The following is a 12,951-nucleotide window of genomic DNA, read 5'->3' as shown; positions in this document are numbered from 1 at the left end:
GGGAAAAGATATTTGTAAATTATGCAACAGATAAAGGGTTAATAACCAGAATCTACAAAGAAATCAAGAAACTCCACAACAACAAAACAAACAACACACTTAGGAGATGGGCCAAGGACCTCAATAGACATTTTTCAAAAGAGGAAATCCAAATGGCCAACAGGCACATGAAAAAATGTTCAAGATCACTAGCAATCAGGGAAATGCACATCAAAACCACAATGAGGTTTCACCTCACCCCAGTTAGAATGGCTCACATTCAGAAATCTACCAAAAATAGATGCTGGCCAGGATGTGGGGAAAAAGGGACACTAACCCACTGTTGGTGGGAATGCAAACTGGTCAAGCCACTATGGAAGTCAGTCTGGAGATTCCTCAGAAACCTGAAGATAACCCTACCATTCAACCCAGCCATCCCACTCCTTGGAATTTACCCAAAGGAAATTAAATTGGCAAATAATAAAGATGTCTACACCATAATGTTTATTGCAGCTCAATTCACAATAACTAAGACCTGGAGTCAACCTAAATGCCCATCAACAGTAGACTGGATAAAGAAATTATGGGACATGTGCTCTATAGAATACTATACAGCAGTCAAAAACAATGAAATCTGATCATTTGCAACAAAATGGAGGAATCTGGAACACATCATGCTGAGTGAAATAAGCCAGTCCCAAAGGGACAAATACCATAGGTTCTCCCTGATCGGTGACAACTAACCAAGCACCAAAAAGGAAACCTGTTGAAGTGAAATGGACACTATGAGAAACTGGGACTTGATCAGCCTTTGCCCTGACTGTTGATGTACAATTTAATACTTTATCCCTTTTAGTATTTTTGGTTGTTCTACTTAATACTTTGGTTGAATTCTGTAATTAATACACAGTTATTCTTAAGTGTTGAAACTTAACTGAAAAGTGATCCCTGTTAAATATAAGAGTGGGAATAAGAGAGGGAAGAGATGTACAATTTGGGACATGCTCAATTGGACTTGCCCCAAATGGTAGAGTTAGAAATGTGCCAGGGAATTCTAATTCAATCCAATCAAGGTGGCCTATACCAATGCCATATCACTAGTCCAAGTGATCAATTGCTGTTCAAAATTGATCACACTGATAGGACTACGAGTCAAAGGGATAGCATAAACAAGACTAGTGTCTGAAAATACTAACCAATAGAATAAAAAAAAAGGGAAAGAATGATTCAACATGAGAAGCAGGATACACAGCTGACTCATAGAATGGCAGATGTCCTAAACAGCACTCTGGCCTCAGAATCAGCCCTTAAGGCATTTGGATCTGGCTAAAAAGCCCATGAGAGTATTTCAGGCATGGAAAGCCAAGACACTCTGGCAAAAAAAATAAATAAATAAAAAAGAGGACCTAAACAAAAGATCTCTGAGAGTGAGATCCCAATGGAAAGAACAGGTCATCAAAGAAGTAGCTACCTTTCTGTGAAGGGAGGAGAGAACTTCCACTTTGACTACTACCTTGTCTAAATATGATCAGAGTTGGCGAACTCAAAATGCTTCCATAGCCTTGACAACTCATGAATAGATCCTAGGGTGATTACTGATGCCATAAACAAGAGTGTCAATTTGTTAAGGCAATAACAGGAGTCACTGTGCACTTACTCCTCATGTAGGATCTCTGTCTTTAATGTGCTGTACATTGTGATTTAATGCTATAACTAGTACTCAAACAGTATTTTTTACTTTGTGTTTCTGTGTGGGTGCAAACTGTTGAAATCTTTACTTCAAATATACTAAATTGATCTTCTGTATATAAAGATAATTGACAATGAATCTTGATGTGAATGGAAGGGGAGAGGGAGTGGGAGAGGGGAGGGTTGCAGTTGGGAGGGAAGTTATGGGGGAGAAGCCATGCAATCCAGAAGCTGTACTTTGGAAATTTATATTCATTAAATAAATGTAAAAAGAAAATTAATGTTAACTGCATATTTAGGAGTATACTATTGCATTTAATTACAGTGCTTCTCTATATTTTATTTTTTAAGATTTTATTTATTTATTTGAGAGGTCAAATTATAGACAGTGAGAGGAAGAGACAGAGATAAAGGTCTTCTATCTGCTGGTTCACTCCGCAAATGGCTATAACAGATGGAGCTGCACTGATCTGAAGCCAAGAGCTTCTTTTCTGTCCCCCCTTGGGTACAAGGGCCTAAGCACTTGAGCCATCTTCTACTGTTTTCCCAGGCCATAGCTGAGAGCCAGATCAGAAGAGGAGCAGCTGAGGCTAGAACTGCGGCCCATATAGGTACCAGCCCCTCTACATCTTATAAGCACATCTTATCTGTAAGAAAAAAACTGAAAAGTTAGTCAAGTATATCACAAACTATGTTAGAAATTATCTCTAATTTAAATAAAAAAGGAAAACCTTAAAATAGAAGTGGTTAATTTTGGCAATCTGCAAAAATGACCTGTATCCTATTATTTTATCCTTTGGAATACTTTTCAAGATTTCTTCTGACCTTCCCATCTTCTTTTGTTCCTCATACCCTTTCAATATCACTGCCTGTCTGTCCCTGCAGCTCTCTCCCTTTGGAAACAGTCTTGCAGGCTATCAATCATTATTTCAAAATGTTTTGTAGGGAGTGCCTGAATGGCCTTCTAATATCCCATAAATATATATTTCCATAAAACAGACAATAGAGGCGCTGGTACTGTGCCCTAGCAGGAAAAGCTGCTGCCTGCATTGCTGACATCCCTTATGGGTGCTGCTTTGAGTCTCTGCTGCTCCATTTCTGATCCAGCTCTCTTCTACTGGGGAAGCAGTAGAAGATGAACCAAGTCCTTGGGCCCGTGCACACATGTGGGATAACTGGAAGAGGCTCCCAGCTCTTGGCTTCAGTTCAGGGTAGCTCCAGCCATTGCAGCCATCTGGGGAGTAAACCAGAAGATGGAAGACCTTTCTTCCTCTCTCTCTGCTTCTGCATCTCTGTAACTCAAATAAAATAAAATAAATAAAAATTTTAAAAAAGGTGGTATAGCATAGTGGGAAAGCTGTTGCCTGTGATGCTGGTATTCTATATTGTGCATGAATTCATGTCCCACCTGCTCTACTTCTTCTTTTTCTTTTTTTTTTTTTTTAAACAGGCAGAGTAGACAGAGAGAGACAGAGAGAAAGGTCTTCCTTTTCAGTTGGTTCACCCCCCAATAGTCACTGCAGCCAGTGCACCATGCTGATCTGAAGCCAGGAGCCAAGTGCTTCTCCTGGTCTCCCATGCGGGTGCAGGGCCTAAGGACTTGGGCCATCCTCCACTGTATTCCCGGGCCACAGCAGCTCTACTTCTGATCCAGCTCCTTCATCTGCCTAGGAAAGCTGCAAAGAATGGTGCTTGTGCTCCTACTCCCACATGGGAAATGTGGAAGAAGATACTGGCTCCTGGGTGGGAGGGATGTTATGGGGGGGAAGCCATTGTAATCCATAAGCTGTACTTTGGAAATTTATATTCATTAAATAAAAGTTAAAAAAAAAAAAAAGAAGAAGATACTGGCTCCTGACTTTAATCCAGTTCCAACCCCAGCTGCTGTGGCCATTAGGGGTGTGAAACAGTGGATAAATGATTTATATCTCTCTCTCTCTCTCTTTGTAACTCTGCCTTTCAAATAAATATTGGCTGGCGCCGTGGCTCAACAGGCTAATCCTCTGCCTGCGGTGCTGGCACCCCAGGTTCTAGCCCTGGTCGGGGCACCAGATTCTGTCCTGGTTGCTCCTCTTCCAGTCCAGCTCTCTGCTGTGGCCCAGGAGTGCAGTGGAGGATGGCCCAAGTGCTTGGGCCCTGCACTCGTATGGGAGACCAGGAGAAGCACCTGGCTCCTGGCTTTGGATTAGCACGGTGCTCTGGCTACAGGAGCCATTGTGGTGTGAACCAATGGAAAAAGGAAGACCTTTTTCTCTGTCTCTCTTTCTCACTGTCCACTCTGCCTGTCAAAAAATAAATATTTTTATTTTTTTTTAAATTTAACAAATGGCCCTAAATATTCTGACTCATCTTGACATGTAACAGGAGACAAGAAAGTTGCTGCTGACTTTATGTAGTGCCTCCTCAATCTTTTCTATAAGCAAAATACATTTATTTCTTTTGCTGTCCAAGCACTCAAATCTAAAAGAAATAATACTACCCAGTGCAACTCTGTTCAAGGCTGCTCCTGCACTGAAGAAAAGTAAAGGAGCAAGGGGCCCAAACCCTGTGTGGCCGGCTGGCAGTCCCCTCCTCACTCTGCATCTGAGTTTCTGATTAGAGAGGGAGACAAAGGCAACTCCAGATACTGCAGCAGTACACAAACAGCCTCACAGACACACCTTATGTGTGTGCAACAGAAGGAGAGCACAGAGCACTATGTAAGGGAGGAATACATTGAACAAAAAGGAAAGGATGTGAATGGACATAGCTAAGAATTTCCCCACTCTGCTGATCATGATCTCAAGGATGTCCAGGCCAGAATTCCGTTTCACTTTGGAAAACCCACTCCATAAAGTTTTCTCCACCTAGGTGTATTCTTATGTGAGGAATCTGTCTTCCTGTGAGAGAGGGCACCACCACAGACTGAAAACCAGTCAAAAAGCAGAGTGACGGCTTTAATTCTCAGAGGTGAATGGACAACCACATCTATGAATTCTGCCTTGAAAAATAAGCTTCCTTCTGCTCTAGGAATCTGGTATAGTTTAGGGCTAAAATGAGAAACACAGAGACCAGCTGGGTCTGTTACGTGAGAAGAAAGGAAGCTTGATGGCAGCACTGTAGGTGGCAGCCTCACCTGCCATGCCACAATGCCAGTCCTCAAAATAAGCCTATTTTAAAAAGCATTTTAAATGAGGGATGGGAGAGAGGGACACTGGATTTCATTTTCCACTTCTATTTGAAGAAATGGAATAGTAGAATCCATGCCAGCCTAACACATGGCAGCTTTAGCCACTGATGACTTCACAGCTTGCTACCCAAAAGTGGCAGCCAAAATAAACTCAACAAATGAGAACCAAAATAAAACAGAAGAGTTTAACATAATACCAACAGTTGTTCAGCAGATATCACCAAGATCTTGACACACAGTCATCAGAAGGATAAAGGGTGGGGCTGGCTTTGTGGCACAGTGGATTAAGCCACCACAAAATAAAATGCTGGGATCCAATATGTGTGTCCACCCTTTAAAAAAGATTGATTTATTTGAAACTCAGAGTTTTGGGGACCAGTGCTGTGGCACAGCTGATTGAGGCCCTGGGCTGCATTCCATATGGTCCCTGGTTCAGGTCTTGGCTGCTCCACTTCCAATCCAGTTGCCTGCTAATGTGCTTGGGAAAGTGGCACAGTATGGCCCAAGTCCTTGGCCATATATCCACATGGAGATCTGGAAGGAGCTACTGGCTCCTGGCTTCAGATCAGCTCAGATCTGGCCACTGCGGCCATTTGGGGAGTGATCCAGCAGACTGAAGACCTCTCTATCTGTCTCTATCTCTATCAGTAACTCTGTCAAATAAATAAAATAAATCTTAAAAAAACTCAGAGTTATAGAGAGGAGGGAGAGTCAGATGGGATGGCATTGTGGATTAGCAGGTAAAGCTGCTGCCTACAGTACTGGCATCTGGTATAGGCACCAGTTCATGTCCTGGTTGCTCCACTTCTGATCCAGCTCTCTTCCAATGGCCCTGGAAAAGTAGAAGATGGCCCAATACCTGGGTCCTTGCCACCCAAGTGGGAGACCTGAATGAAGCTCTTGGTGCCTGGCTTGGGCCTGGCCCAGTTCTGGTCATTGTAGCCATCTAGGGAGTAGACGAGCAGATGGAAAATCTCTTTCTCATTCTCTCCCTTTCTCTATCTCTGCCTTGCAAATAAATAAATGCTAAAAAAGAGAGAGATCTGCCATCTGACATGGCTGCAATGGCCAGGGCTGAACCACACAGAAACCAGGAGCCAGGCACTTCATCTGGGTCTCACACATGGGTTACAATGGCCCAAACACTTGAGTCATCCTCTGCTGCTTTTCTCAGGCCATCAGCAGGGAGCTAGTTTAGAAGTGGAGCAACTGAGACATGAACTACTGCTCATCTGGGAAGCTGGCATTGCAGGTGGTGGCTTTCCCCATTGTGCCACAATGCCAGCCCCATGAGTGCCAGTTTGAGTCACAGCTGTTCCACTTCTGATCCAGCTCCCTGCTAACACAACTGGGGAAGCAGAAAAAGATGGCACAAGTACTTGGGTCCTTGCACCAACATGGGACACTGGGTTGGATCTCCAGGCTGGGCCATCATTATTCATTGCAGTCTCTTGAGTGAACCAGCAGATGCAAGATCCCCATCTTTCTGTCTCTGCCTCTTTCTCTGTAACTCTGCCTTTAAAATAAAAATTTTAAATCTTAATAAAATAAAGAGAAAGGGTGAGAGAGTGTCCACAGTAAAGTAACAGAGCAAAGCTACAGTTGTGCTGTCCCTCAGCAGCCTTCTGCCTTAAGTGGGAAATCTCTGGCTTACAGACACTGACATAAAAGACACATTCAAAACACATTTCAAAACAAGAGATGAGAGGTTTACAAGGCATATTGACTTTATGATGACTTTCATTCATTAGGTACACTGGGTTTAGGTATATGCCTTTTGTGCAGCCAAGTTAACCCAGGGTCTAACTCAAAGAGATGTACTGAGGGAGATGTGCTGCCAGGGGAGAGAGCTACAATGTCCCATTGCTCTTGTAGCATCATAAAGGGAAGGAAAAGGTCTACTCATGTCCATGGTTACAAAGAGGACAGAAGCACAAACATTTCAGAAGGCAGGAGCAAATTTCAAATACAGTTATTTTAAGAAAATAAAAGGAAGCAAATTTCAGAATATAACATGGGGTAGAAACACACCATCAGTTCATCAATTCTCACAGGGATCCAGGAAAACTGCCCTGCCTACCCATAAACCAAATGTTTCAAAACATATTTTCTGATTAAATTCAGAAGATTACAGGACTCGGCACTCTGGATGTTCAAATGCCAAATTAAGTTTTAGTTTCCACTATGGGCATATGTAGCCCAATCACTCAGAACATGAGAAAAACTTTTCCATAAGAAGGAACATGAAATATTCAGTCACACAGAATAACTGTGCTTAGTGCTCAAAGTGAACCAACCCCAGGATAAGCACCCAGAAAACCTGTTAGGTCTTAGGGCCAGCTCCATGGTGAAGCATGTAAAAATTTATTTATTTATTTAAAAGGCAGAGTTACAGAGAGTCAGGGCACAGAGAAAAGTCTTCCATGCACTGATTCACTCTGAAAATGGCTGCAATGGCCAGAGCTGGATTTACTTGAAGCCAGGAGCCAGAAGCTTCTGTCAGGTCTCCCATGCGGGTGCAGAACCCAAGAACTTGGGCCATCTTTCACTGCTTTCCCAGGCCACGGCAGAAAGCTGGATCTCAAACAAGCACCCATATGAGATGGCAGCACTGTAGGTGGCAGCCTCACCTGCCATGCCACAATGCCAGCCCTCAAAATAAACCTATTTTAAAAAGCATTTTAACTGAGGGATGGGAGAGAGCTTGTTTATCCAAAGCAAGGATAACATAACATAACTACTACACAGAAGAAGCTCCTGGCTCCTGGCTTTGGATCGGCACAGCTCCGACCACTGAAGCCAACTGGGGAGTGAACCAGCAGATGAAGACTTCTCTCTCTCTGCCTCTCCTCTCTGTAACTCTGACTTTCAAGTAAAATAAATAAATCTTTTTAAAAAAATAACTACTAGTACTCATTAACTTCAAAAATATAGAAATTTAAGGAAACTCAAAATATAACCAAAATCATCATCTACTACACATTATAATCTTCATTTTGAGAGTGATATTAGAAAAAAAATTAACCCCTCCCCCATTGAAAAAATGCACATGGGACTGGTATAGTAAGTTAAGCAGACCCTGGCAGTGCCAGCACCCCACATGGGCACTGGTTCAAGACGTGGCTGCTCCATTTCCAATATAGCTCCCTACTAATTCACCTGGGAAAGCAGAGGATGATGGCCCAAGTGTTTGGGCCCCTGAAATCAAGTGTGAGAACCAGAAGAAGCTCCAAGCTCCTGGGTTCACCTGGCCCAGCCCAAGTCATTGTGGCCATTTGAGGAGTGAACCAACAGATGGAAGACCTCTCTTTCAATCTCTCTGTAAATCTGCCTTTCAAGTAAATAAAATTGATCTAAAAGAAAATACCCTGTATACAATGTAGTATTTTGGTTATTTCCTCATACAAAGAAAGCTCAGATAAACTGTAGATGAATCCTCCTGGCTTGATGCAATTCAGAAGGATGATTGCCTTCTGCCACCCTGTGGTAGACATCAATGAAAGTTATTAATGGGGAGATGAATGGGCTGGAGCCATGGCTCACTAGGCTAATCCTCTGCCTGTGGTGCCAGTACTCCAGGTTCTAGTCCCAGTTGGGGTGCCAGTCCTGTCCCAGTTGCTCCTCTTCCAGTCCAGCTTTCTGCTGTGGCCCAGGAAGGCAGTGGAGGATGCCCAAGTGCTTGGGCCCTGCACCCGCATGGGAAACCAGGAGAAGCACCTGGCTCCTGGCTTTGGATCAGTGCAGCGTGCCAGCCGTAGCAACCATTTGGGGGGTGAACCAATGGAAGGAAGACCTTTCTGTTTGTCTCTCACTCACTGTCTAACTCTGCCTGTCAGAAAAAAAAAATGGGAAAATGAATGGACACCATCAGACTGCTTCCTCATATGCCACCTTTCCTTAAAGACATCACTGCTACATTACCAGATTATGTCTCTTGTGTGAAACATATCTCTCCTAACTTGCCAGAAACTTATAGCAGAGCAGGGAATGATGTGCCAAGGACAGTGAGTTAGCCTGAGTAGTCCAGGAATCCTGTTCTTGGCTGTTTTCAAGTTCATATTTTTTTTTTTTTTTTGACAGGCAGAATGGACAGTGAGAGAGAGAGACAGAGAGAAAGGTCTTCCTTTTGCCATTGGTTCACCCTCCAATGGCTGCTGTGGCCGGCGCACTGTGGCCAACGCACCGCGCTGATCCGATGGCAGGAGCCAGGAGCCAGGTGCTTTTCCTGGTCTCCCATGGGGTACAGGGCCCAAGCACTTGGGCCATCCTCCACTGCACTCCCTGGCCACAGCACAGGGCTGGCCTGGAAGAGGGGCAACCGGGACAGAATAGGGCACCCCGACCGGGACTAGAACCCGGTGTGCCAGCGCCGCTAGGTGGAAGATTAGCCTAGTGAGCCGCGGCGCCGGCCCTTTCAAGTTCATATTAATGTACACACAACATAGTTGCTGAGAAAGTGTCTTACAGTTGTTTCCTGGGTGTGAAGCAGCTCTTTTCAGCAGAAACACGTAACTGCTTGTCCACTCGCAAGCACTGTGATAGGGAGTACATGGGAGAAAAGTTCAAAAACACACTGGGTTTCAGAGGAAGATGTTGTTACCCTAACAACCTCTATCCAGGATTCACTTTCTATTTTTACTTCCTAGGCAACCTTACTATGCTAAATGAGTTTCACAGATTAATAATCTGGTGACAACAGGACTCTAACAGAATCTATGAGCCACTCAGTTAATCAAGTGATAACTTCATTATACTGAAAATTAGTCTATAGCAATAGTTTTTAGGGCCACATGTCTCTTTTTTTTTAAAGATGTTTTATTTATTTATTTGAGAGGTAGAAATACAAATATTGAGACAGACAGAAAGGTCTTCCTTCTGCTGGTTCACTCCCCAGTTGGCCAAAATGGCCAGAAGAACTGCATTAATCTAAAGCCAGGAGCCAGGAGCTTCTTCTGGGTCTCCCACATGGAGACCCCCCACATGCCTTCCCAGGACATAGCAGAGAGATGGATCAGAGGAGGAGCAGCTGGGACTCAAACGGGTGCCCATATGGGATGCTGGCACCACAGGCAGAGGATTAACATACTGAGTCACAGTGCCAGCCCAAAGCCACATCTTTTACTATACTGTGTATAGTAAAAGTATAGTATACTATCTCTGTGGGGGGAGGGGAGCATATTTTCTCTTTTCTTCCTTACCCCTCCTCACATTAACACCTTGTATAAAGGCTTCCATAGACCACAGTCATTATGAAAATCTGTCATTAATATCCTCCCATGTTGAAAATGGCATGGGGTTAAACACAGAACTCAGAATAAGAAAAGTAATTTGAAGCTGGTGTGTGGCTGAGCAGGTAAAACCATAAGGGTGCTGGTTCGAGACCTGGCTGCTCCACTCTCTGCTATGGCCTGGGAAAACAGTGGAAGATGGCCCAAATGCTTGGTCCCCTGCATCTGTGTGGGAGACTTGGAAGAATTTCCTGGCTCCTGACTTCCATGCAGTTCTGGCCATTGTGACCATCTGGGGAGTGAACCAGCAGATGGGAGACCTCTCTATCTCTCTGTGCCTTTGCCTCTCTGTAACTCTGCCTTTCAAATAAATAAATAAAAAAATTAAAAAGTAACTGACCCTCTTAATTAAAACCATATGGACTGTAAGATAATCAGCTTGGTGGAGCATTGAGTCACTTTAAAGAACTAGAAGAGAAAAATTGCTACTTTTCTGTATTTATGTCTTCATAGCTCTCCATTTTATGAAAATCCATATTAAAGTAGCTCATTATTAACTCACACGGTAGACTTGCATTAATTTCAGTTCACTTCTCACTTTGCAAAGGGATTAGCAGCAGGTAATAATAGTTGACATCCCTAATAACATAAGAAAAAAGGGTTGAAGACAGAAATCGAAAAGCAGGAAAATAAATCAGCTACATTTCCATGGCCTCAAGCTCCAGATTGAAAAAGAGTCTGTTAATTAAACACGGAGGAGAGATCAATCTACTAAGCTACTGCACAAGCTTCACATTGCCGCTGGGAAATACAGCCAAACTCATAGCGCCCTGGCTGTCAGATGTGTCCACAGGGTCCAGCCTGGGGGCTACTGGGCCCCACCCAGCTGGAACAATCATGGGGTATTGCTGGAAGCCCAGCCAGAAGGCATTCTCTGACCCACCCTAAATGAGAACTGGGCTAATTTAAATCTAGGGAATGGGACTCCTTCCTTTGCCATGCTCTCAACTGCCCTGCTGGTGCCGTTCCTCGTCCAGTGTACTGTAAGGAGAATTTGAGTGAGGCAGCCCGTGGGACTGGCCGTGCATCGGGAGACTGGGAAGCGGCGGTGGGAGACACAACACCTGGGTTCCAGCCTTGACTCTGCCAGAGGCGCTCCCAGGATCACTGAGAACCAAGTGATCAATGTCTGGGAGCCGCTACCCGCCATCGCACCCACCCTCTCCCACACACGCATAGATGCCCCTTCCTGTTCTCCATACTTGCCGTGGAAACTCTCGGGAGCACGTCCCCTTTCTTCAGGACACCTGGAGAGCAAAGCGGAAAGTGTGGGACAGGAGAAGTCGCTGGAACTTGGGGCCCACGGTGGCAGATGCAGAGGCACAGAAGCAGCGGGCGGCAGGTCTGGGGTGTGTGCTCCCGAACCGCCTGCAATTGCACTTGCAGAGCAAGACTCCCCAGGGAATGTGGGAGAAGGAGCGGTGCGGCCTCTCAGGGCACACTCTGATCAGTAAATGAACTTCCTCTGTTCTCAACCCCCGGGCCACAGGGAAAGGCACGCGCATGCGTACGTTCTCCCACATGCACACGCACAGGCGCTCAGAGCACGGAAAACGTTAGAGCACCAGGTGACTCTGGGAAATGGAGTCCAGGCCAGGGCATTCCTAGATAGACTTACTGGCCCTCTCCTAGGACTTCAGTACGGGGTGGGTGGAGACAGGCTGGGAACCAGAGGGCGTTTGCTTTTGTTTCCATCCCTCCTTCCCTTCCTTCCCACCCCAGATCTCGAGGGTCAGCTGCTGTTCTTCCTTTCTTGAACAAAATCTTAAGAAGTGACAGCCACTGCTGCTGAGTCCCAAATCCCGGTTCCCTCACACACGCTGTTTCTCAGGAAAATCCCCTGCTGCTTTATTCCTGCACAGCTTCTCTCAAGTAACCCATGACAAGGATTTCAATGTAACTCTCAGCACAGGTGTACACGGCACAGTTTAACATCTAGATTTGAGAATACAATTTTTACTTGTGTCTTTTATTTGTGGTTCTTTTCAAAGTATTTTACACCACCCTCTAATTCACCAAGTACAAAAAAAAAAAAAAAAAAAAAAGAAAAAAAGAGAACTGGATACAGGACTAACATTGCCAAGTATCTTCTAGGGGCCAGATTAACAGAGTAAATGCCTTACTTTGTATCAATTATACCTCAGGTTAATTCTGGAGACCGTATTCTCAATTTACAAAGAGAAAGCTGAGGTGGAAAGAGATAAGAATTAAATTTGCCCATGGAAGTATGGTAAAAAAGTCTAGGTTAAAGGCCAAAGTGAAATATTGGTTTAAGAAATCTTTCGGGACCAGCACTGTGGCATAGTGGGCTAAGCCTCTACCTTCAGCACCGACATTCTTTATAGGGGCTGGTTCAAGTCCCTGCTGCTCCACTTCCAATCCAGCTTTCTGCTCTAGCCTGGGAAAGCAGTAGAAGATGGCCTGAATGCCTGGGACCCTGCATCCACATCAGAGACCCAGAATTTCCTGGCTCCTGGCTTTGGATCAGCTTAACTATGGCTATTGCAGCCATTTGGGGAGTGAACAAGTGGATGGAAGACTTCTCTCTCTCTCTGCCTCTGCCTCTCTGTAACTCAGCCTTTCAAATAAAAAAAATCTTCTTTAAAAAAAGAAATATTTCTTTTATCTTGGGGCTCAGTTTCTAAAACCCAAGATTTCTCATCTCTAAAATAAAAAGTGAGGGAGAGGAGGAGTATCTACAATCCTAATCTTCACTGTAGAGAAACACATAGGATTATAACTTATCTAAAAAAGAAAGGAGGTTCAAAGTTGTTAATTGCTGTATGGTTATTTTTCTCAAGTTTAATATCAAGATAGTGTAAATAT

General features: G+C 44.3%; 1 protein-coding gene across 4 annotated transcripts in view; it reads right to left on the bottom strand.

The window, feature by feature from the left end:
* The window catches only part of LOC127490116 (uncharacterized), a 46,519-nt gene extending 34,395 nt beyond the window's left edge, over positions 1-12,124 (bottom strand). Inside the window, exons 1-3 of one of the 4 annotated variants that reach the window (XM_089309582.1) lie at positions 11,332-12,124; positions 10,628-10,704; positions 9,303-9,370 (exon numbers count right to left, since the gene is read on the bottom strand). Coding sequence is in view for 1 of the 4 variants with exons in the window: in XM_089309580.1 (XP_089165706.1) it covers positions 10,628-10,642 (15 nt within the window). In the remaining 3 variants the exon portion in view is untranslated. Of the gene's footprint in view, positions 1-9,302; positions 9,371-10,627; positions 10,705-11,327 lie in introns of all 4 variants that reach the window. The other 3 variants (XM_089309580.1, XM_070054811.2, XM_089309581.1) reach the window with 3 other exon arrangements.
* Positions 12,125-12,951: the final 827 nt, after the last annotated feature.

This window comes from Oryctolagus cuniculus, chromosome 12 (genome assembly GCF_051225735.1).
Source record: "Oryctolagus cuniculus isolate XC-2025 breed Fujian yellow rabbit chromosome 12, ASM5122573v1, whole genome shotgun sequence".
Classification (NCBI taxonomy): Eukaryota; Metazoa; Chordata; class Mammalia; order Lagomorpha; family Leporidae; genus Oryctolagus; species Oryctolagus cuniculus.
The sequence above is the reverse complement of the archived record's forward strand: the minus strand, read 5'-3'. Positions and strand labels throughout refer to the sequence as shown.